A 22,178-nucleotide genomic window follows, 5' to 3' on the forward strand; every position below is an offset into this window, starting at 1 on the left:
CATCTGTTAAGTTTTTTGTGCACTTTTATCACTCGAGACAGCTAATAGGACATGTCTAGCAGGTAGGAACCTGCTAGTTTGGTTGTGTCTGCTCCCTAGCAAAGGGCATGTGCACGCCTAAAGCGACAAAAAGGACTGCTCAACTTTCGGTCACATTGCTGTGGTGTCACGAGTTGTCAGTGATATGACAACTGCATGTCAAAGTTCACCATACTTAGCAGCCATCAGCAAACCAGGTTAACTGTTCATCTATTTGGCTCATTTCAGCATCAGCTTGCTTTCATACATTCAGCATTATGTTCAGACAGAGAACCAGGTAAGTAGTCTACTAATCCAAAGTAATTATGCTGCAGTTTTTATAAGAGCTCAGAGTGAAGCATGCTCACATATAATAGAAATTAGGTTACCGACATCAGGAACGGATGCTATTTTAAAATGGAGCCTTTTGAACATGTGACATACAATATGCTTTAATGTACCTCATCCAAAAATTGAGTATTTGTTTCTTCAAGCATACATAGATGGCAAAGAGCTTTACAAATTGCATGCAGTGTTTGTAGGCAATGCAGAATGTAATGACATCCAACAAAATCATTATTTTGCCTATTTTTATCAACAATTCTGTTATTTATGTGTGTAGTACAACACTGGATTTGCTGTAAATGCAGTGTATGCAGTCATAAGTGTTTACAGAATGATTTTCTGACAACACACAAATCAAAGAATTACTGATAAAAGACAGCAAAATAATGATTTTGTTGACTCCCATGATATGTTACCTACAGGCTTTTCATATATAAGCTAGGTATATGAATATTATATATATATATATATATATATATATATATATATATATATATATATATATATATATGAAGGAAAAAACAAAAAGTTTTCTAATCTATTTTTCCTCTGCTATAATCACTAGATAAAACATTTATGTTTCTTCTTTCATTTCCAGGTTACCTCCAGGCTTGCCATTACTGTTGCAATTAGAAGAGGTGGTCCATTGGAGAGCTTGAAGACGTCTGCTGACAGGCATGGATCAAATTCTGGAACGAAACCACAATGGTGATAAGAGAGAAAGAGAATAGAAAAATTTATTTACAGAAAGGCAGAGACATCTGCTTGAGCTATAGCTTGACCTGGCCAGCTACTCTGCCACAATGATCACATATTAGCACACAGGTTCATACTTAAAGGTGTTAGGTGTTACGTTAAGTAAGCCCCATGCTTGATCCAAGCCGCGAGGCAAGAATGAAATTCTTGGTGCTTAGTGTGAGACCACAGATGTAAATCAACATGTGGATCCAATGCTGAGTGAGTGAGCCCCAGCAAGTCCAAATGGGTGCAAATGTGAGTTCAAGTGATCCAGAACTAATGCTAGAGATATGAGTTTTCTTCCTGGTTGTTTGCTGTAATGCCCATGACCTTGAATCATCTGTGAATGTAGGCATTTACGAACTATATATTGTCTTGTCACTTAACACAGCCATCTCTGCTGCTTCATTATGTTGCTTTTTGAATGTTTGGCGTCCTCAGTGCAATGATTTTGGGCTTTTTGGATCCACACAGCATTTAGATTGCATGACTTCAGCTTGTGGATACTTTTTCTGTTTAACATACGCATTGGGTAATTTAAAAAAACTTGTAAAATGTTGCAATATAGACTACTACGTATAAGAACAGTTTTAAGCAAAAAACTAACATATCATACTACTGCCACAAATAAAATTGATACAGTCGATCCCTGATATATCGAATTATTGCCTATATCGAACAGTTGAAAAATCTCCTTGGAAATCCCATGCACAAGTATAGCGCTACTGTTCGCGTATATAGAACTCCCGTGCACCGGCATATCAATGTATCGAACTCCATGCTGAGCTGCGCCCCGGCAAGTGCGCTTCTCCCACCACACCCCACCCCTGCAAGTGCGCTTCTCCCATCGCATCCAACCCCCGCAAGTGCGCTTCTCCTCACAAAGCTCTCGCGATGTTCCCGAGATCTCACGCGCGCCGCCCCGCACTCTGAGAAAGGGGCGTGTGGGCAAAAGGCACGTGACGAGGAGCACTTGGAGTGCGATTGGGTGTGAAAGTGAAGCGGGAGGAAGAAACCACGCTGACCGCAGACACCTGTTTCCTGTGTTTTGGTTGGCTGAGTCCGCTGGGGCAGCGAGACAAACGAGGTCAGTGCAGCATGGGCTTGTGGTAGTGCGGAGATGTGGAGTGGTGCATCTTTCGATTCACTTTGTTCCTTTTATTCACGAGGCCAATGCGAAGGCTTGAGACTCGTGTGGTGCAGTGAGCTTCGCTTTCCGCTTTTGGCACGTGTTCCGGAGCCATGGCTGCGAAAAAATGCAAGAATTTGGATTTTTCAACAACGGCGGACATCATTCGACAGGTGGAGTTCCTTGCAACACCCTGAGTACAATCCTCAAGAACAAAGCCGATGTTAAGCTGAAGGCAGTGCCGTCCAGTTGCCCTGGAGCCTGTCGTGTGCGCATCCCAACCTTTGACAAGCTCAAGAAGGCATTGTACGCCTGGTTTTTGGAGACACGCGCCAAGAACATATCTGTTGACGGCCCAATGCTCATGGAGAAGGCCAAATGGTTTGCTGTGGCCTTCGGAGAAGAAAGCTTCACTGGCAGCACTGGTTGGCATGCTGGTGCAAGCTGTAGTGGATCGAGCTGATGCGGAGATTGCGGCTGACATCATAGGTGATGAGGACACTGACTCGAGCAGCGGCGAAGGTTCCGACAAAGAGGACCAACCACCATGCACTGTAGCTGAACTTGCATCAGCTTTCAGCATCATTCACCGCTCTTGTGGCACAATGGACCGAGCTGGCCGTTCTCATTTAGACACTGTCAACAAGCTTGAGGACAGCTTAATGAACTTGATGGCGCAGAAGAAAAAGTAAGCAAAGGTCACAGATTCTTTTCTTCCGAAATAAAATGCTCTGGTCATTGCGCTGTGCTTTTGTTTTTTTATGCGCCTTGGAGGCACAGATTGGTAAGTCCCGTTAGTCACGACATCGGGAAACTGCCTTGAGATGTGTGGAGTTGTTAGAGAAGCTTTTGGCATGCATATTTTATATTTCGAATTATCTATATATCGAACTATTTCGCGATCCCTTTGAGTTCGATATATCTGGGATCGACTGCATATCACTGTATTTTTATCTGATCTTTTTATAACATCTCTTAGTCAGGCTAGATAACTAAGGTTAATAGTTTATATTAAACCATGACCTCTTCTATAAATGTCCAACCTGCTCATGCCGGCACTCCCTTGGACGGCACATTTGCTTTTGCTCGTCTAGTTTCCTTTAGTTCACCAAACTGCCGCCGCATGCTGTGGCACTGCAACTTACCCCTATCGCTTCGCTCTCAGTCGCTATCTCTGCATGGTCTGCTTGTTGGGTGCGTGCTGTAGGCACTTTGTTACATTCGGAGGTGATCGTGTGTGAATTCGCGACTGCACAGTCAATAACAGCATTAGGCAGGGTGTCTACCAATCGGGAAAACCGGGAATTCTCAGGTATTTTGAGTAGTCGGGAAAAACTCAAGGAAAACTCAGGGAATTTGTGCTTCTATCAGGGAAAATTAGCTGTAATATTACTGAAAGGGTCGAAAGTCGAGGTAATGCTGGCTCGAGTAACAGACATGAATCATAATGAATCGTCTTTGACACCCTGTCGTTGGCTGGAAGAGTTACCAGTGTACAGTCAACGACCAGCTTTCCGGATGCCTGATAATTTTGATGGCTTCGCGGCACCACCATGTACCCCATAGAGTCAATGTATCAGATCGTCTGAAATTTCGGTCGTAAGAACTCCTTGCCGTCCGATTTTAAGGAGGTTTTGCCGTGACCGCAGGTCCGAAACGACATTAATCAAAGCCACCACCGCTGCCATTTTTATTACCTTGCCGCCTCGAACTGGCACTCTCGCACACAGGCCAGCTGGCAGACGTAGCCACCACTGCGGCAATGCTAGACCTAGCTGCTTCGACGTTCACTATTACGCTTCTTGCCGTTGGGTGCAGTGTTTTCATTGAAAGAATTCGCTGCTGTCAGCAATGGCACCGACTCCACCTTTGTGGTCCTCGCGATTGGCTTAGAAGCTTGGAAAGCATGGTGGGTTGCATAAAGCCGGTTTCCAAAAGTTAGCTTTGCCTCTGTAGAGAAATGTTACTTGGTGTTTTTATTTATTTTTTATTAATTTTTTAATTTTTTAAATTTCTTTTTTCCAACTAGTCGATTTTTGTGATGTTTTCGTGGCCCCTAGAGAGTTCGAAAAATCGGATGGGGACTGCGCAACTGACCAAGAAGATGCAAGTGGTCTGTGGGGCGAACGAGTGGCGGAGGGAGGACAAGAACAGTAAGGACATACGCATTGAGGAATGAACGGGAAAGGAAGCGTGCTGCTGCCATTTTGAAGGAGCTTGAGCTCAAAAAACAGTGTTGGCTGATGCCGAGATGCAGGTGTCCCTCATCCAAGCTATACTAAGCTCTTTAAAGCAGTGAAACAAAACACTGAAGCGTCGTGCGCGGGCTGAGAGTATGTCAGGACAGTTGAGGTTGACTTACAAGCTGTTGAGAGAGAATCTCAATTGTCACAACGTTCGGGCATCACACCACTGAGCTTGCTATCAGTTGATAGAAATAGCTCATATTCGAAAATGTTTGCTTCTGTATGCCTCTCCTTTTTATTCGTATTTGAGAACGTCCGACTCTATTTGCAATTTTTTTCGAAGACATTTTATTTGCTGTGCATTTTACTAACCCCTCCCTTCTATTCTCTTTTTGAATAACATCTCTTTTTGAATAACATAAACACTACTCCTTAGTATTCAAATTGGACTAAGGCGTTTTTCTATGAATTCTATGACTAAGAATTTTTCATGTGCTTACTAGAGAGTGACAGCATCGGGCGATATGGTTTCAGTCCATCTTGACAGAAAACATAGTTCTGCATCACTCACGAAATTTTTCAAGGGCACTCAGAAAAAACCTGGAAAGCTCAGGGAATTTGGAAATGCCAACTTGGTAGACGCCCTGTTAGGGTACGGCAGCAGTAACACCATTTCCTGCAGTGGTGTACTCGTGCATTTCTTTCTGCAAGTCAAGCGGGCGGCAATCAAGGATCACAACTGGATATTCTCAGCTTGTCCTCCCAGCCCATCTTCATGATGAAAAATAAAGGAACTGCTGTTATTATTATTCTGTGCAGTTCCATTTGCGAATTTATCAGCTCCTATGGCAACATTTTGTTGCGCTTGGAGCACAGCTGATTGTAATTCTGTCAGAGTAAGTGGGGAATTGATGCCTGTGCACTTTCTTCAGATGTGATTTTGATGGGCTGTCGGTAAATTGCTAGGTGCTAGGTAGTTGGAGCTTGGATATGCTCGATTAGGTTCTTAGTCGTACAGCTCACTTTTAACTGGTAGTATTGCAGACTGCATTGTTAGTGTTTGTGGGTTGCACACTACATAATGTGTTCTGCTGGTATGAACATTTTGGACAGATTACTGGTTTTTCTACATTTATGAGGCTTCAAAAGTGATGTCTGCAAATGTGAACAGGAACCTTCACTACAAGTACTGGTGCTGCAATGTATCATATGTTCAGTGAATAAAATTCTGAACTGTGAGCTTGCTTCTTATTTCTATTTCTTGCAGTGCAAAAGTGTTACATACACCTGCCTGCAAAAGCTTTCGAGCATGGAACTTATAAGGAAATTAAAATTTTCATGCATCTTCAGCACTGAGCATGGAAATTATGAAAATGTGTAGCGGTCATAAGGGGATGTGTCCACTGAGCATTTCGCTTTAAGGGTGAATGCATTGGCAGCAGTGCAGTAAAATTTTGTTCTTTAATCTCATGCTACAGAGGCTTTCGAGGTGTCAGTACATTGCACCATGCATCACCTGCACTATGTCAACCAAGAATTTAGAAAATACAGCCTTTGATCAGACAAATAGTGCATTAGTAGTGGGCTATATCATGCAGGTTAATCTAGTTTTGCAAACAACAGGCTGTGACATCTAAAAATGTCCAACCAGAATACGTGCCCTTTTCAAAATGCAAATCCTACAAAAAGAAAAAGTTTCTCTGCACAAGATTTTCATATGTAGAGTATAAACATTAGTCAGACTAAAATGAAGCTTGGCTGTTTCTACACATTCCCATGGATCAGTAATGCTCACAAAGATTGGTGAATTGAGTTCAGTTTGTCTCCTAACAGTTTTATCTGAAGCATTCTTATGATGATGCAGGCACAGTGATGAAAGTGCGGGAGCATCGCTGATCCGAGATATACGGCAATGACAGAGAAGCTCCATCAGTGCTCAAACGGTGGCCATTACCACAATAACTAACCATGTTAGGGTGTTAGGGGTCATTCTGAAAACATTGTAGGTGCAAATACTCACTGTAGCACGTATTGGTACGCCGACGGTTGTGTTGCATACATTTGTCCTTAGAAAGTCGCTATTACTAGACCCTGTTGTGTAAAACATGACCCTTCCGTCCTCTCGCTTTTGTCTTCCCTTGTGGACAGGATGATAAAGGTAATCATGAAATTTGAGTTTATGCAGTAGGAATGAACAGGTCATAAAGGACTTAGACGGGCGCCTGTGTATGTTGTTTGTACATGTTCTGTTTATTCATGCTGCAGAAAATGTGGTTTCAAGATCAGTGTAGTAACTATCCCATGGATGAATTATTTTTGCAACAGACAGCGAAGTGCCACTGCACAAAATGGAGCAAGGAAAGGAATATAAGGGTTGCATTTTCCAGGCCATCAATTGTATATTATTTTTGTTTGTTTTTGATACCTGCGCACTCCCGCTGAAAAATCGATTGTGCAACTTGGTCAGGTAGTCAACATTATTTTGGAGCCCTCCACTACGGTGCTTCTCATAGCCAGAGCATTGCTTTGAGACGTTAAACTGCGAGAATCAGTCAATTTAAATGTTAGAAACCTGAAAAATAAACACAAGAAGTGCACAGCAGTGCCAGGACCGCCGTGCACTCAATGTGCGTGACATCACATTGTCTGCTATGGGGAGTTAGTTATGGCGGCACCTGCCGGCACCTTCGGTCTCTGCACAATAAATTTTAGGTCTGTGCGCTGCCGTAGGGGTGGCATCAGTGAGCAGGTCAGAAGTTTGTAAGGGAGGTCGTGTATAAACAAAATGATCTATTACTATTGGGTATCACTAGGTGCATCACCTTGCAAGTGGTGATGTGAGCAACTGATCTTGGATATCTTGTGACTGGTTAGCTCTAAAAAGTAAAATTTAGCTGCCACAACTACACTTTGCAGCGTCCAAAACGTGATGCTGCACATGTCTCTGTGACGTCTTTCATAGATGCACGTAGGAGATACAAAAACCCACGTTTTAGTAAGTGCATAAATGTACCATTAAGTGTGTGGGTACCCATGCAACACCAGCAGCACTGCTGGAGATATCGCATTACCACTTGTTTTTAAAGCGAAGCTTTCTTTACCTCTTCCTTCGACTTTCCTACTGCTGTCTGACACACGCATCGGGAGATTGGGGGGGGGGGGAGGGAGTGCAGAGCATGTGCATACATTACAGGAGCGAAGCAGTGAGGAAAAATGATGTGAGAAGCTCATTTGGACTCCACCGCGTTGAATGGGCATAATGCCCTCTGGAGCTCCTTGGGCACTGCCACATTAGCCTCTTGACAGCTGTGACTGTCCCTGACCAACATCAAAGCATTGCAGAAACTGCAGTGCTTCCCTTTCTACTAACATGCAAGCCCAGAGGGGACGTAGACAGAGGAGGGAGAAGAAGAGGCAGTTCCCATACAAGGGAGGGGAGGTGACGTGAAAAAACAAGGAAACCCTACTACTATACGACAGCAGTTGCGGGGAAACTGGATAAGCCTAAGTTCAAGGTACGCTACAGTACATCCCTGCTATTTCTGAAAAATAAAGACCATGCAAATATGTCAGGTGGACAACTTGCACAGGGTCCAGGTGACACTACGAAAGCAGTCACATGTCAAATCAACACTTCTGCACCCGCCGCGGTAGCTTTGCGGCTATGGCATTGCTCAAGGTCGCGGATTTGATACAGACTGCAGCAGCTGCATTTTGACGGGGGATAAAATAGAAAATGCATGTGCGCTTAGATTTTGGCACATGTTAAAGAACATCACTGTGTCAAAATTAATCCGGAGTTCACCACTACGGCGTGCCTCATAATCCGATTGTGGTTTTGGCATGTACAGCCCCATAATCCCATTCAAGTTTAAAACTTCTGCCACGATGCGATGTGCCATGTAAGGCAATGGCTATGCTCAACCCTCTCAGAGGTTATGAAATATTGCGCACAATGATGCCTCAAGCCAACGCTTTCCCTTGTGAGTTCTGTGTACTACGCAGACAAACAGCAGTGGTGCATGCAAGGTAATGTTTAACATGAACTAACCCCTCTCATGTTAGACTAAAGGTTGAAGGAATTAAGCTTTTGCCGTCAACATCACTGCTAATTTTTGTCAATCAAAGCAACCAGCACAGAAAGCTTCGCTTACGTCAATTCCCACAGTGCATGGGATCTGCATAATTTTACTGTTCTCCCAGTAATAACTGCCAATGCTGGTCACTAGAGATATTGGTAAAAGTGCTTGAGGTTATTGTGCAAGTTTATCAATGTTACCATACTCAGCACTAGCACTCGTCAAACAATAAGGACTGGATTTAGCTCATAGAAAGTATAACAAAAATTACTGCTGGCAAAACGTACCAGGTCTCATGAGGAACTTGGTCTCAATGTTGTTGCCCCACCAGCCTCTCAGTTCTGGAAGCCGCTCACAGGCTTTTCGGAATTTGTGGCTTATATATGCAACTCCAATGCTGCCGGGACCTGAGTTCATGTACTGCAGACAGGGAATGTGATGGATAGATATGTACTTTCAAAAGTTAACACATGCAAGAAGCCTCAAGCATATAACACTAAATAAGATTAAAATTAGCTTCCTCTTATGCACAGGAGAGGAAGGTGAAAATCATTTTTCAGTACCATGAGTGACTCCTATTTGTCATGGCAACTTGTACCTATACTGCTGTTGGTATGCACAGCTCATCATGCATTAAAATATATTTCGTGGAGTACCATTGGCAGACTCATCAGCTTATATATATAGTTATGCTTGCTTAGAACATATGGCAACAAATGTTACATGTAGTGGAATTTTGCATGCCTGTTAGCTTTCTGTTGCCTTTTACTTGTGATAGAGAAAGCAGTATATAAATCACTTGCAGCAGTGTTACTTTAAGCACTGCTGCCAGTACAGGAAGTGTTGAAGCACAAGTTCCCATGCCTAGGTTAAAATAAGAAAGTCGTGAAGTGGTGGTGAATATGGTATAAACAGCCTAATTAATGTAGCAAGCAAAGTTACACAATTTATTGCAATAATGGCTTCCAAGGGTTTTAAGCAATATACATAAAGGACCCACTCAATGCAACCAGTGAGTTAATATAGATTATTAGACAATTGTTCTAGAAACCTTGCAATGATTGAGCTAATAGATTATTTAGTTACAGATAAAACGATGATAAAAGCAGCTCAATATTTCTACAGTTCAGGTCACCTACAGTGAACCAAGTGAACACAATACAAATCAAGCTGCGGTAGCAACTTCTGAGGCCATGCTCTGCTGAGCAGTGCTGTTTTCTTTCAGATATAGGCTCGCACAGGGTGGTTGCCACACTCCCACAAGTAGTCCTAGCAGAGTGATGCAGAGAGGCAGCATGGTTTAAGAAAAATCCATTAAAATCAGCCAAACTGCGTATTTCTCCATGGTGACGTGCAATGAAATTATAACACTTCTTTTAATATATTGGTGGTTGATGGCATACTAATTATAAGCTTGATATTAAATGCAATGCGAGTTAGTGCCGCATCTTCACAGAAGCAGCACTAATCCTGTCCTATGTTTGTCATCTTCTCCCTTACAAAAGCTCTGTCCTCAGCAAAAGTGGTGCCTTATTTGACATTGAAGCATTAATCTATCACTTTAGACTAAATTAATATTTACCTGAGCATCAAGTTCAAGAAGAATTATTTAGCATAGCCATGGCTGAAAGGATTAAAGAGAATTCTTTTTTCTATATAGCCATGGTGGACAGACAAAACATTATGCAGATGACCAACATCATAGGAATGTGCACATGCTAGAGAAGGGGAATCTAACTATGCTGCCTCATAGAGCTTCGTTTCTAATAAGGCATGCTGGAAAAGGCAGACAATTTGGACCACAGTCTCTGATACAAATGACGAGCAAAAGTTTGAAGGGCTTGAAGTCAGTAATAAAGGAAAAGTCAGCAAGAAAAAGCAACATAGGGGAGAGCGGAATAGTACGAGATTTGGCCCTCTGAAGACTGCATTTCCATGTTTTGCCCAGCTGCAAACAGCAGGCTTTTCTCGTAGATTTCACTAAACCCTTTTTATCTGTGGTGTAGTGAATGGCTCACCTTGTATGTGCACCATGCTGCAATGTCCACATCCCATTCATTTAGTTTGAGTGCCATGTTGCATACAGCATGAGCCATGTCCCAGAGGATGATGCAACCCTAGACAACAAGTGTAAATTAGGAAGCTCATTGGGCCTAGCTGCTGCATCTTAATTGTATTTGCATATGTAGATAAGGGGAGAGAGAGAGAGAGAGAAATGCAAGGTTAAGGAATATAGAAAGAGGAGAGGAATGTTAGTAAAAAAAAAGGCATTATAAAGAAAATCAGACATACTAAGTGAAAACAAGGGGACATGACTGTACATACTGAAAAAATACAAGAACAAATTAAGTAAATAACCACTCAGGTAGAGAACCTTCCACTTACATGAAACACATATGCACACAGACAGACGGCATTTTGCATATATGCAGTCTAAGCGAATAATGTGATGTTCTACACTGTCACTCAGCACTGTTATGTTCGATGCCAGGTCTGTCTCCTCTAGGAAGGGGGCACCAGGCTGGCATGAACTCTTTCTAAGATGACCAATTTTTAAATGAAAAATGGGACTAAACACAAGTCATGATTGCTACAAATAAAGAAGACATTACTATTTTCTGGCTCCCTGATGTGTGATGCACTGTTATTTTTTTGCCCATGTAGGTTATCTTTTCAAAATATACAAACCTCTGGAGCCAGGCAGAAAATAAGTGATGCACTGGACAAGTTAGGTGACTAGAATAAACGTTTCTGCATTATGTCCTAGCTCATTTGTACCTAAAGTAATATACTAATTAATGAAGTACACCTTGCCGTATTTTGACCATAAGCAGTTTCACACCTCGATTTAAGAACCTGAGTGCCTGCATTTTATCCTCATTGCCATACAGCCGTAGCTGCTAGCAAATGAAACCGTGACCTTGTGCTCAGCAGAAAGCCAGCTGTCTAAAGCACTGCTCATTATCATACATAATCATACACAGAGCCATGTTCACTGCAACTACATGCACAAAGTGTGTGTGTCAGTTTAAGTGCATTGCAGTGAAGCAACTATTTAGAAAATCAAAAGCGGACATTTCCTGAAAACATTATCAAGTTCAGGCTATAGTTTCTGTATTCAGCGAGTTCTGCCAGTTTGTCTCAGCCACACCAGTGCCAGGTTTATATGACAAAATTAAGCAATGCCAAGTTTTGTGAGTTGCAGATACAACTTCGACAATTTAGAAAGCAGTTGCAGCAGACACTAGTTGCACTAAGCATTGGTAATCCAGCAAAAGATGATGCAGAGGCAGACTAGTTGCCATCAAGGTTTTTGCATCAGGTAGCAGATCAATGTGTGCAGCTACTGACGTGGTTGACCTCAAATAATGATAAGTAAAAGTTTGCTTCTTATTGAGAGAAATTATGGGTTAAAGTAAAATATAGGACTAGTTTCTAATACATGAAGAAGTGCACGTGCTGAAGAGTCGTTTGCATTTAGTAATTGGATTGCAGAAAATCAGTTTGAAAATTTAGGACGAATTACCAACATCTAGCCTATTCAAAACAGTGATATTTTACATCGCACCATAGGTGTGCGCTGCTAGTGATATTGTTACACACGAGGTGTTTAACACAGAACCAGATGAATCTGGTTGATAGGCGCGGTTGTTGAAGAGCGGTCTCGTGGCAGCTTGGCCAACGTCGTTCTCTTCTTTCTTCTGGTTGTCTGCGCGGCAGGCGTGGTTCATGACAGCTTGTGACATTTCCCCGCTGGCAGACGAAGCCCGCCGGGCGAGTCAGTCATCTCGTGGGTTGTAACGCCTCAGACGCGTGACGTGTGTCACTTCAGCCTTGGCCGAGCGTCGTCCACTGCTCGTGAGACGCGCAATGCGGTAGTTTACTTCGCTGAGGCACTCCAGAATAACGTAAGGGCCGACATAGTGGGCGAGAAACTTCTGGCACAAGCCACGCTTCCGCAACGGCGTCCAGAGTCACACAAGGTCACCAGGATCGAAGTAAACGTGGCGGTGACGCCCGTCATAGCAGATCTTGGACCGGTCCTGCGATGCTAGGGTGCGTAACCTAGTGAGGCGTCGCGCTTCTTCTGCTCGACATAGGATCTCATCAATTGATTCATTGTCATGAGCGAAGTAGGGAAATATGGTGTCGAGGGTGTAGCGCGGCGGACGAGCATACAGAAGGAAAAATGGTGAGTAACCAGTGGTCTCGTGTCTCGCGGTATTGAAGGCATAGGTAATGAAAGGCAAGATACTGTCCCAATTCTTGTGTGCTGAATCGACGTACATGGACAGCATGTTGGCAAGCGTTCTGTTTGTGCGCTTGACCAGACCATTAGTTTGTGGATGGCAGGGCGTTGAATGGCGGAAGCTACATGAACGCAGACGAAGGGTTTCTTCAACCACGTCCGCGGTAAACTGTCGCCCACGATCGCTGATTACTATGCGAGGAGGTCCATGTCGGAGTATAACGTTAGCCAGCAAGAAGATAGAAACTTCTGTAGCTGTGGCCGATGGCAATGCGGCAGTCTCACAATAGCGGGTAAGGTGATCTACGCAAACGATAACCCAACGATTACCCTTGGAGGATCGCGGGAAAGGGCCCAGAAGATCTATACCAACTTGCTCAAAGGGGACGCTAGAAGGGGGAACTGGTTGAAGCAGGCCATGTGGCGCTTGTGGCGGACGCTTGTAGCGCTGGCATTGAAAGCAGCTGGCGACGTACCGTTCGATATCTTTCCGCATCTTAGGCCAGTAAAAACGTTCTTTAGCCCGGTAGAGTGTATGCGTGGAACCAAGATGACCGGAAGTTGGGTCATCGTGCATGGCGTGTAATACTTGATGGCGAAGGTTCTTGGGGACAACTAAAAGGTAGCGTGCACCGGTGGTCGAGTAGCTCTTCTTATACAGCGCGCCACCATCATGAAGGCAAAAGCGACTGCCTGCAGGCGACTCCTGTGTTGCCGCGAAGAGCGGTTGTAAGCTCTCGTCCTTGTGCTGCTCGGATATGACGGTAGCCATATCCGGAAATTCCAAGGACACAAAAGCGATGTATTCATCAAAATTGTCCGCATCACATTCAGTTGTTTGAAGTGGCATCCGAGAGAGACAATCAGTGTCAGCATGCTGCCGACCACTTTTGTAGCAAATAACGAGATCGTATTCCTGTAGACGGAGGGCCCAGCGTGCTAGTCGTCCTGAGGGATCCCGCAGATTCACAAGCCAGCATAGCGAATGATGATCTGTTATCACAGTGAAGGGGTGCCCATAGAGATATGAACGAAACTGTTGCACGGCAAAGATGACCGCCAGACACTCTTGTTCGGTGACTGTGTAGTTTCGCTCGGAGGAGCTCAAGGACCGGCTAGCGTAAGAGATCACGTGCTCAGTGTCGTCAACACGCTGAACTAGCACAGCACCGATGCCTACGCCGCTTGAATCGGTGTGAATCTCAGTTGGTGATGAAGGATCAAAGTGCCGTAGAATTGGTTGGGATGTCAACAGGAGCTTGAGCTGGCGAAACGATGAGTCGCAATCTGCAGTCCACTCAAAGGGAACGCCTTTTTGGATAAGGCGTGTAAGGGGATGAGCCATGTCAGCAAACCGGGGAATGAATCAGCGAAAATAGGAGCACAAGCCCAAGAAACTTCTTAACTGCTTGACAGAGTTGGGTACTCTAAATGCTTCTACGGCCGCAGTCTTTTGTGGATCTGGTCGGATGCCTTCTTTAGCGACCAGATGGCCTAGCACAAGAGTTTGTCGTTCCCCAAAACGGCATTTTTTTAAATTGAGCACAAGGCCCGCTTTCTCCAAGCAGTTCAAGACCAAATCCAAACGTTTGTTGTGCTCACTAAACGTTCGCCCGAAGATCACAACGTCGTCTAAGTAGCACAAGCAAACTTCCCATTTTAAGCCGCGTAATATCGTGTCCATGAACCTTTCGAACGTTGTGGGTGCGTTACACAACCCGAAAGGCATCACGTTAAACTCGAATATTCCGTCGGGTGTTACAAATGCTGTCTTTTCTCTGTTGTTCTTGTGTATAGGAATTTGCCAGTAACCTGACCGTAAATTGATTGAGGAAAAGTAAGAGGCCGCAAAGAGACAGTCGATGGTGTCGTCAATTCGTGGGAGCGGATATACATCTTTCTTAGTGACGGCGTTTAGGTGACGGTAATCAACACAGAACCGCCACGTACCGTCTTTCTTCTTCACCAATATCACGGGGGCTGTCCAAGGACTAGATGATTCTCGAATGACGCCTTTGCATAGCATTTCTTCGACCTGAGCGCTGATTATCTTGCGTTCTGACGGGGATACACGATAGGGTTTTTGTCAGATTGGCTGGGTGGCTCCTGTGTTGATGCGGTGACGAGTTCTGGACGCAGGAATTGATGGCGGGCCATCGTGCTGTGCAAAGTCGAATACCGAGGTATGTTTTGTAAGCAGGGCCATCAAAACTCGACGCTCGTGATCGCTGAGTGACTTGCCAATCATGGAAAGTATCCTCGAGCTCCCGGGGCTCGAGACACTGGTTGCTCCTCCATCGGGGAGCTCTGTAAGTACTGCCACCGATACGGGCGAGTCTTCCTGAAACGTGGCAATCTTTAGGCCTTGAGGTAGCACTGCCGCTTCAGTGGAACAGTTTAGTGCCCATAGCCCCGCGCATCCATTGGTCACTGAGACTACGCAGTGCGGAACTAACACGTTTTTCTTGAGGCAGTTCCGATGTACAGGTTCCACTGCAGCGTTGAACGAGATAGGAGTCGGAGATGAACAGGCGACGGCAACACGCATCGCGGATAAGGCAGGCACAACTGTATCCTCAGACACGCACAGCACACTCTCCGGGCAAGCTTCACCTTCAAAGAGCACAGGGGAAACACTGGTGTCGACACCGAGTTCTCCCGTCCGGCAGTCAACATTCGCACCACACAATTGCAAAAAGTCAATCCCCAGAATCACGTCATGCGAGGAGCGAGGAAGAACAGTAAACTCTGCACTAAAAACTTTCCCACCCAATGACACATCCACATTACACACACCAACTGGGTATAATGATTCACCACTGACTCCACGGAAACTTGTGCACTGGTCCCAACGAAACATAACCTTGCGTCCCAGAAGGCCTTTAAACCCCACACTCATGACCGAGACAGTTGGTCCCATGTCGACTAAAGCCATTGTAGAGACCCCAGCAATCAGTACATGAACCTTATTCTTTAACATGAAAATAGTTGGACGCAGTTGAGTCGGCAGCACACATTTTCCAGCGACCTCACCTCCATCGGCCACGCTGGCTAGTTTCCCGGCGGGGGCGACACGAAACGGCGCCGAGGCGATGGTGACGTGAATCGCGGCCGAGGGGATGGTGATCGGGAGGCTCGGAAGGCTGGTGGTGGCGTCAGAGTACGGTCGGAGGCAGGGAAGCGGTAGTGGTTCCGGGTTCTTTCTTCTCCAAGGTAGGTCTCCTGGGCGCTGCATCGGTCCTCTCGAAAGTGGCTTCCTGAAGTGGAGTCTCCTGGCCACTGAGTGCGCGGTGTACGACCGCTAGACCGCATAGTCGGCGCTGACGATCCGTAGTGCGATGCTCGGCGTCGGCTACAGTACCTAGCTATATGGCCAGGCATGCCGCAACAGTAACACACTGGCGAAGGTCGAACTTCAGAATGCGGATTGAAGTATTCTGCCGAAGACATCGGCTGAGGGTAACAAGGCTCTTCCCTTTGAAAGTCGTAGGTAGCGGCGAGTCTTCGTGGACGAAAGTTTCGTGGGCGTGGGTCAAAATGTTGAGGGGGCGAATGATTGCGTGGTGGTTCGGTCGTAATTTAATGCGGTTCGTCTCTGGAGCCGTTAAGATCCGCGACGTTCACCGAGTGGTTCCAAGTAGCCGAAGGGGGTTCCCAAAAAGTGTCTCGGAAAACGGAGGAGCTGTAACGTGACACCGCATAACGTGGCTGTTCTTCATGTCGCTGTAGCTCCTCGCGGACTATCTGGCGGATGGCAGACGAAAGGTCTGGGAGCAGAGGACTCGTGTCAACACTTGCTACAGTTGTTACATTGGCCAGCCGTCCAAACTTTGGTGTAATTCAGCGAGTCTTCAGTGCCTCGAACGTACGGCAGTGCCGTATCAGTTCTGATACAGTGTGCAAGTTCTCTTTACCAATGAGGAAGTTGTACACGTCTTCCGCTATTCCTTTTACCACGTGCCCCACTTTATCTTCCTCTGTCATGTGAGGGTTGACGGTTCGGCACAGCTTCAAAATTTCTTCGATATAGGTAGTGCAAGTCTCACCGGGTACCTTAGCTCTCTGTGCTAATGTGAGTTCCGCACGTTTCCTCTTTGCGTCCGAGTCACCGAAACACTTTTTGATTTCCTCAACGAAGCATGTCCGTGTGGTTGTCGTACCATACCAGTGCCGTGCCGGCCAAGAAGAAAACAACGTTCCTAAGCTGACTGGCAGCATTCCAGTTATTGTATTGGCTTACCCTTTCGTAATGGGTTAGCCACTCATCCACACCTTCCTCTGCCTTCGCCGAGAACGTGCGTGGCTCTCGGTAGTGCTGGATAGGGACTGGGCTTGCCGAGGCACTGCTGGTGAGGGTATTTTGCTCTGTAGCCATGATTGAGCGCGACGGCGAAAGTCCGGCGAGGCGACGGCTTCGGCGTAGCTCTTGTGCTGGTGGTTCCGTTATAGGTCGTGGGAGTTACCCCGCACAGCTCCACCAAATGTTACACACGAGGTGTTTAACACAGAACCAGATGAATCTGGTTGATAGGCGCGGTTGTTGAAGAGCGGTCTCGCGGCAGCTTGGCCAACGTCGTTCTGTTCTTTCTTCTGGTTGTCTGCGCGGCAGGCGTGGTTCATGACAGCTTGTGACAATATGAAAGTGAATGCAAAGACAAAAAACTGCTGCACAGGAAGCCCTTCCTGGGTTATGGTTAGTGCTTTTGTCTTTGTGTTCCTCTTCTAGTCATGTGCATTTTGCATCTAAGATGTCGTACCATCAACATTCATCATCATAGTAGTACATCTCATAGTGGCTTCCTCACTATGTTGATTCAATAAGATATGTCTCCATTTGCTTTTACAATACACACTAGCACATTAGTGGATCATTTGCCACTTTCAATATTTTTTTTCTTCATAGGTGTTGTAACTGCAACGTTATTATTTCTTGGCTCAACTGAAGCTGACAACTACACGTAGCATTCTGGCTCCCTATTTTATGCTTCCCTCACCCTGGTACCCTTCCCTTCCTTCCTGAAAATAAACATCCATTCTTCCAGCTTGTTAGCTTGCGTCTAGCTCGCCTTCGTCCAGTGCAGTGTCCGACTAACAATGTAACAATAAGGGTGAGTGAGATGCAGTGGCATGTGAACAATGTGTTACAGTCCACATCAGTACTTTAGTGGATCATTTGCCACCTTATAGATTTTTTTTTTCTTCACAAGGGGTGAGTGACATGCCGTGACATGTCACTGCCTGCTGCAGCTTAGTTGTCCAACGTACCTTTTTGCGTGCTGCATTTGTGATCCCAGGCACATCAAATACCTGCCCAGTGTAGTACTGGACTCCAGGCAGAAGCAAGAGAGCAATACTGTCGCCTTCCTTCTCAATAAGGTCGTAAATGTCCTCCTCTCTAAGTAGTTGTTCGCCCTACACGAAAAGTGCAAAAATGAGGTGTGTGTTAATAATCATGGGACACCGCACAAATTATTGTCTATGAAATTGCGAGTACAGTAATCTCTATACAAGGGAATGAGATTTACCTTGGAAACTAGATATCAAGTCTCTTTTAGCTTTCTGGCTGGTTTTGCCTTCACCGACCTCCACTGATTTTTATATACTAAATGCGTTCAGTTTCTTTTATGTATTATGAATGTTCTAGTTGCATGATCAAGAATGAAATTTTTTAATAAGTGTTCAGTAATGTCCTATCATCATTTTTGCTTTGTGTCAAAACTTATTGGTGATAATGGGACATGAAAGCAAAACCTTATCAAAACACAGGACATAATGACCATATACAGGTGCCTTTTGTGTGTTATCAGTAAGTTGTACTTTTACGTCTCATCATCTAGAACAAACTTGCCCAAGAAAAACTTCGCAGCAATTCATTGGGCACATGAACGATGTGAAGACAACTCGTCAAGCAGCTCTGATTTCCATGACCTTAGTCAGGCAAAACTTACCTTGCAGCTTAAACTAGTTATGAACATTGCATACCTGTCTTGGCTTTAGGATGAGAAGATTAGATGCAACATCAAGGCCGTGGTGGGCTACTTGAGACTGTGCAGCATACTGCGAGTGTCATGAAGAGGACAAACATAGTGGCATGTCGTAAAAATTTTTTTTCTCATAGTGTACGGTTTACAGTATCACACATTTACTTACTGACCATGTCTGATGGAAAGGCATATGACTCGATGACCATCTTGCATCGTTTTCCTTGTGGCCTGTAGTACGTCATCTGAAAGAAGGGTTATATGCAGTACTGTAGTAACATCATCTAAGATAGACTAGAACTGTGGGCTGAGACAGCACTAGCCAGATTTCAAAAAATGAAAGAGACAACGTTGGAGCTAAAAACACCAATGATTCTCAAACAACATGGGTGCAACTGCTAACCAGTGACAACTTCGTGCCACACAAAATTCTTGTTACACCTCAGTGCAGTGCTTATAGTTGGAGGAGGCTTTAAAAGAATGATATGAGTTGGTATTCAACTGGCTACATGGGATTCCTTTTTCGAATGAGAATACCTTGAAAGTTGGTTCAGGTTATCAGAATTTCTGTTTAACAGAACTAATTGCCAGGGATACCTAATTATATAAAAGCAAATAGGCATTGTTTAGTAAATTAGAAATTAAGAAATAACCAGCACGAATAAGGAGTCCACAACAACAAATTTCGTTAGAAATTCTAGAAAAAATGCATGAATCTTTAACCCTTTCAGGGTCAATGACGTAAATATACGGCGCTGCGAACAAGTCCAAAAAATGGTTGATGCCATATATTTACGGCGCCGTATGTAAGTTTAAAAAGCGCGCCAATTTCCTAACTTTTTTCTTTTCTGTCCTGTGCTGCCACTATGTGGAAATACAGGGAATTTTTTTCGTGTGCCGCCCTCTCTCAGTTTTCGTTGCATGGTTTGTTTTTAGAGCTAGTTTGCTCCCGCGCGTCTATATACTACAACTCGCGCATTGGCGCGCGTGCAGGCGGGCGGCGGTTTTGGTTTTGTTCCGTAGGTGGTTTCAGGTTCTTGCGCTTGCAAAACTGATGGCTATCTCGTTACTAATTGCTCAAAAGGGTGACCGCTTGTTTCTTGCTCGTTTATTGGTCACAGGGACGCGCATAGGAAGGATGCCAGCATGCATGCGTTTCTGTTACTTTTTTTTTTGACAGTCGCAAAAACTAACTGCCTCTGGTTGGCGATAAGATGAAGATTAGCGGAAGTTTGTCGCACGTTTTGCTTTTTTGATGGGCACACAACCATACTTTCTTGAGTGCACGCACCTACGCAGTTCGATTACGCTATGGATGTACATATTAGTGTACGAGCAGGAACATTGGAGTCTTGCAAAAATACTTCCGTGTGCGCATTTTTCAAAGCCTTGAACTATGTGTATAACAATGCATCAAAATTTTTAATTCTTATAAGTTTATTTCCTGTTTTTATTGTTGTTATTCATGAATGAAGAGTACATACATAGCAACACAAAATATTTTTTTCTCATTTTACAGTCACCCAAGAAAAAATTGCAGCACATTTTTTAACAAATAACTCTCCAAGAAGAATTGGAATCTGCAAAAAAAAAAAAAAAGATCGATCCTGGGCGGTCACATATGGCGAAAGAAATCGACCCTCAAAGGGTTAATTATTCAGTTGTGGTCGGTATTTTCAACAAAACTGACAACTGCATTTCTTTTGTCACAAAGAAATTTAGACATCTCCTCAATGCACGTGAATGCACGTGAGGGTAGCTCAAGCCCCATGCTTCAGAAAAATTATTCTATTAGATGTGACTTGCCTCATTACATGTTACATGCAGGAGTACCACAACGGATAATGTCCAATGCTGCCAAGTTAAAAGGGTGCTTAAAGGGACTGGCAACCACTTTTCATGGTACCCACTTTTCTTAGTGCAATGGAAAGCTTACCAGCCAGAGCATCTAATCATGAAGTGGTAATGAGGAAAAAGCCGTGGAATATTTTTTCAGAAATTTTCGATCTGCAGTGAGGATGAAGTTGTTGACTGGGAGCAAGCTGAAAACTGATAGGTGAGCGCAATAGCGATTATAGGCAGGCACTAGTGGGAAGCAGACAAGAGCAGCCGTAGGTGTGAGAAAGTATTATTTTGTTTATCAAGTTGATGTTCCAGCGATTCATGCTTTCCAGAGTGTTAAAGTATTTCTGCGATAATAGCTACTTGTTTTTGCGGTTTCCTGCCTAACTGCTTCGGTATTTGACTAGTCAAAACAAAATCAAGCGCATCGAAAACGAAATGACGCTTTTACATGTAATATGCGGTTCGCATTGCTGTAGCCAAGCATGCGCTTCTAATTTCCGGTGTCGTCTCTCGAGGACCTGAGCGAGCTGGAACAAAGGATTTTAGCTCGCATGCATGCTCAGAATTTAAATCCTTACGTAGTAGCACCTGAACGTCATACTTCTATGAATGAAAGCGGCAGCGGAAGTGACGAATCCGACTTGTACGATAGACCATCGTCCCCGACACAAACTGTGGGGTTCTTAGCGTGCTCTTGGGGCAAAGGAACGACAACACAGTAGTGCAAACAATCACAAGGGCATTTATTGCACCTTTCATAGACTAATGCCTGCTAGCCAAGTTGCTATCCACAAAACATGGCGATGGGTGTGCGACAAATTGCGGAAGTCCGACTCACCGCAACCGGGTAACGAGTGAATATGTTCACCCCATGCTGGACACCAACGCCTGGTCATCAGCATGTATAGTCACGTGAACAGTGGCGCGTTTGAACGATCGTGTTCGCCCATCCTGCGGTAAGCCTCGCGAGATGGTCTCGCAGAAGCATGAATCGGCGCATGCGCAGAACGTCTGTGCTGCTTGCCGACCCTGAACCAAAAAGGAAGAGCCTTCTCCTTTCCGCGCCCAAGTAACCCCGCCGTTAGGTGGTGTTAGCAGAGCCACACTTGCGCCATCTCTCGCAATGCGCTTCAACTAGACCGACTGCCGCTGGCACCAAGCCACGCGGCGAAGCCAGATTACAGGAGACGAGAGCTATACAGGAAAACAACATATCAGGGGACGCGTGAGCAGTGCATCCCCACAAAGCAACGTGCCTGGAGAATGCTAATTGGTAAATGCTCACTCACACTAGGCCAACCCGACACCAACTTCGGCCTGCCGACTGTCGGCGACAGCATTTTTTTTTTCCTTCGTGTTGGTGCCTCTGTCATACTGTACCGAAGACGACAATCTGTCGATGATCGGCCGAGAGCTTGGCCTTGATACAGTGTGACAGAGGCGCTGACACGAAGGTAAAAAACGCGCTGATGTATGGCACAACTCGTCGATGGCGTCTTATATCACAAGGAGATGATAAAACTCTGGGTATTTGCAAACTCGTGCTACACTCGCGTGCGTACAACAGCAACAACAGGGACGACATGAGCGCCGCTTGTTAGCGTGGGT

General features: G+C 44.9%; 1 protein-coding gene across 13 annotated transcripts in view; it reads right to left on the reverse strand.

Annotated features, from left to right (window-relative positions):
* LOC135916648 (kynureninase-like) overlaps positions 1–22,178 on the reverse strand; it is an 86,090-nt gene that overhangs the window by 3,997 nt on the left and 59,915 nt on the right. For 11 of the 13 annotated variants that reach the window (XM_070539216.1, XM_070539217.1, XM_065450087.1 and 8 more), the window contains 6 exons: positions 18,899–18,970; positions 18,727–18,801; positions 18,010–18,156; positions 10,514–10,612; positions 8,783–8,915; positions 967–1,052 (listed from right to left, as the gene is read on the reverse strand). In XM_070539216.1, coding sequence (XP_070395317.1) covers positions 967–1,052; positions 8,783–8,915; positions 10,514–10,612; positions 18,010–18,156; positions 18,727–18,801; positions 18,899–18,970 — 612 coding nt within the window. Of the gene's footprint in view, positions 1–966; positions 1,053–2,059; positions 2,348–8,782; positions 8,916–10,513; positions 10,613–18,009; positions 18,157–18,726; positions 18,802–18,898; positions 18,971–22,178 lie in introns of those variants that run through there. The other 2 variants (XM_065450095.2, XM_065450093.2) reach the window with 2 other exon arrangements.

This window comes from Dermacentor albipictus, chromosome 5 (genome assembly GCF_038994185.2).
Source record: "Dermacentor albipictus isolate Rhodes 1998 colony chromosome 5, USDA_Dalb.pri_finalv2, whole genome shotgun sequence".
NCBI lineage: Eukaryota > Metazoa > Arthropoda > Arachnida > Ixodida > Ixodidae > Dermacentor > Dermacentor albipictus.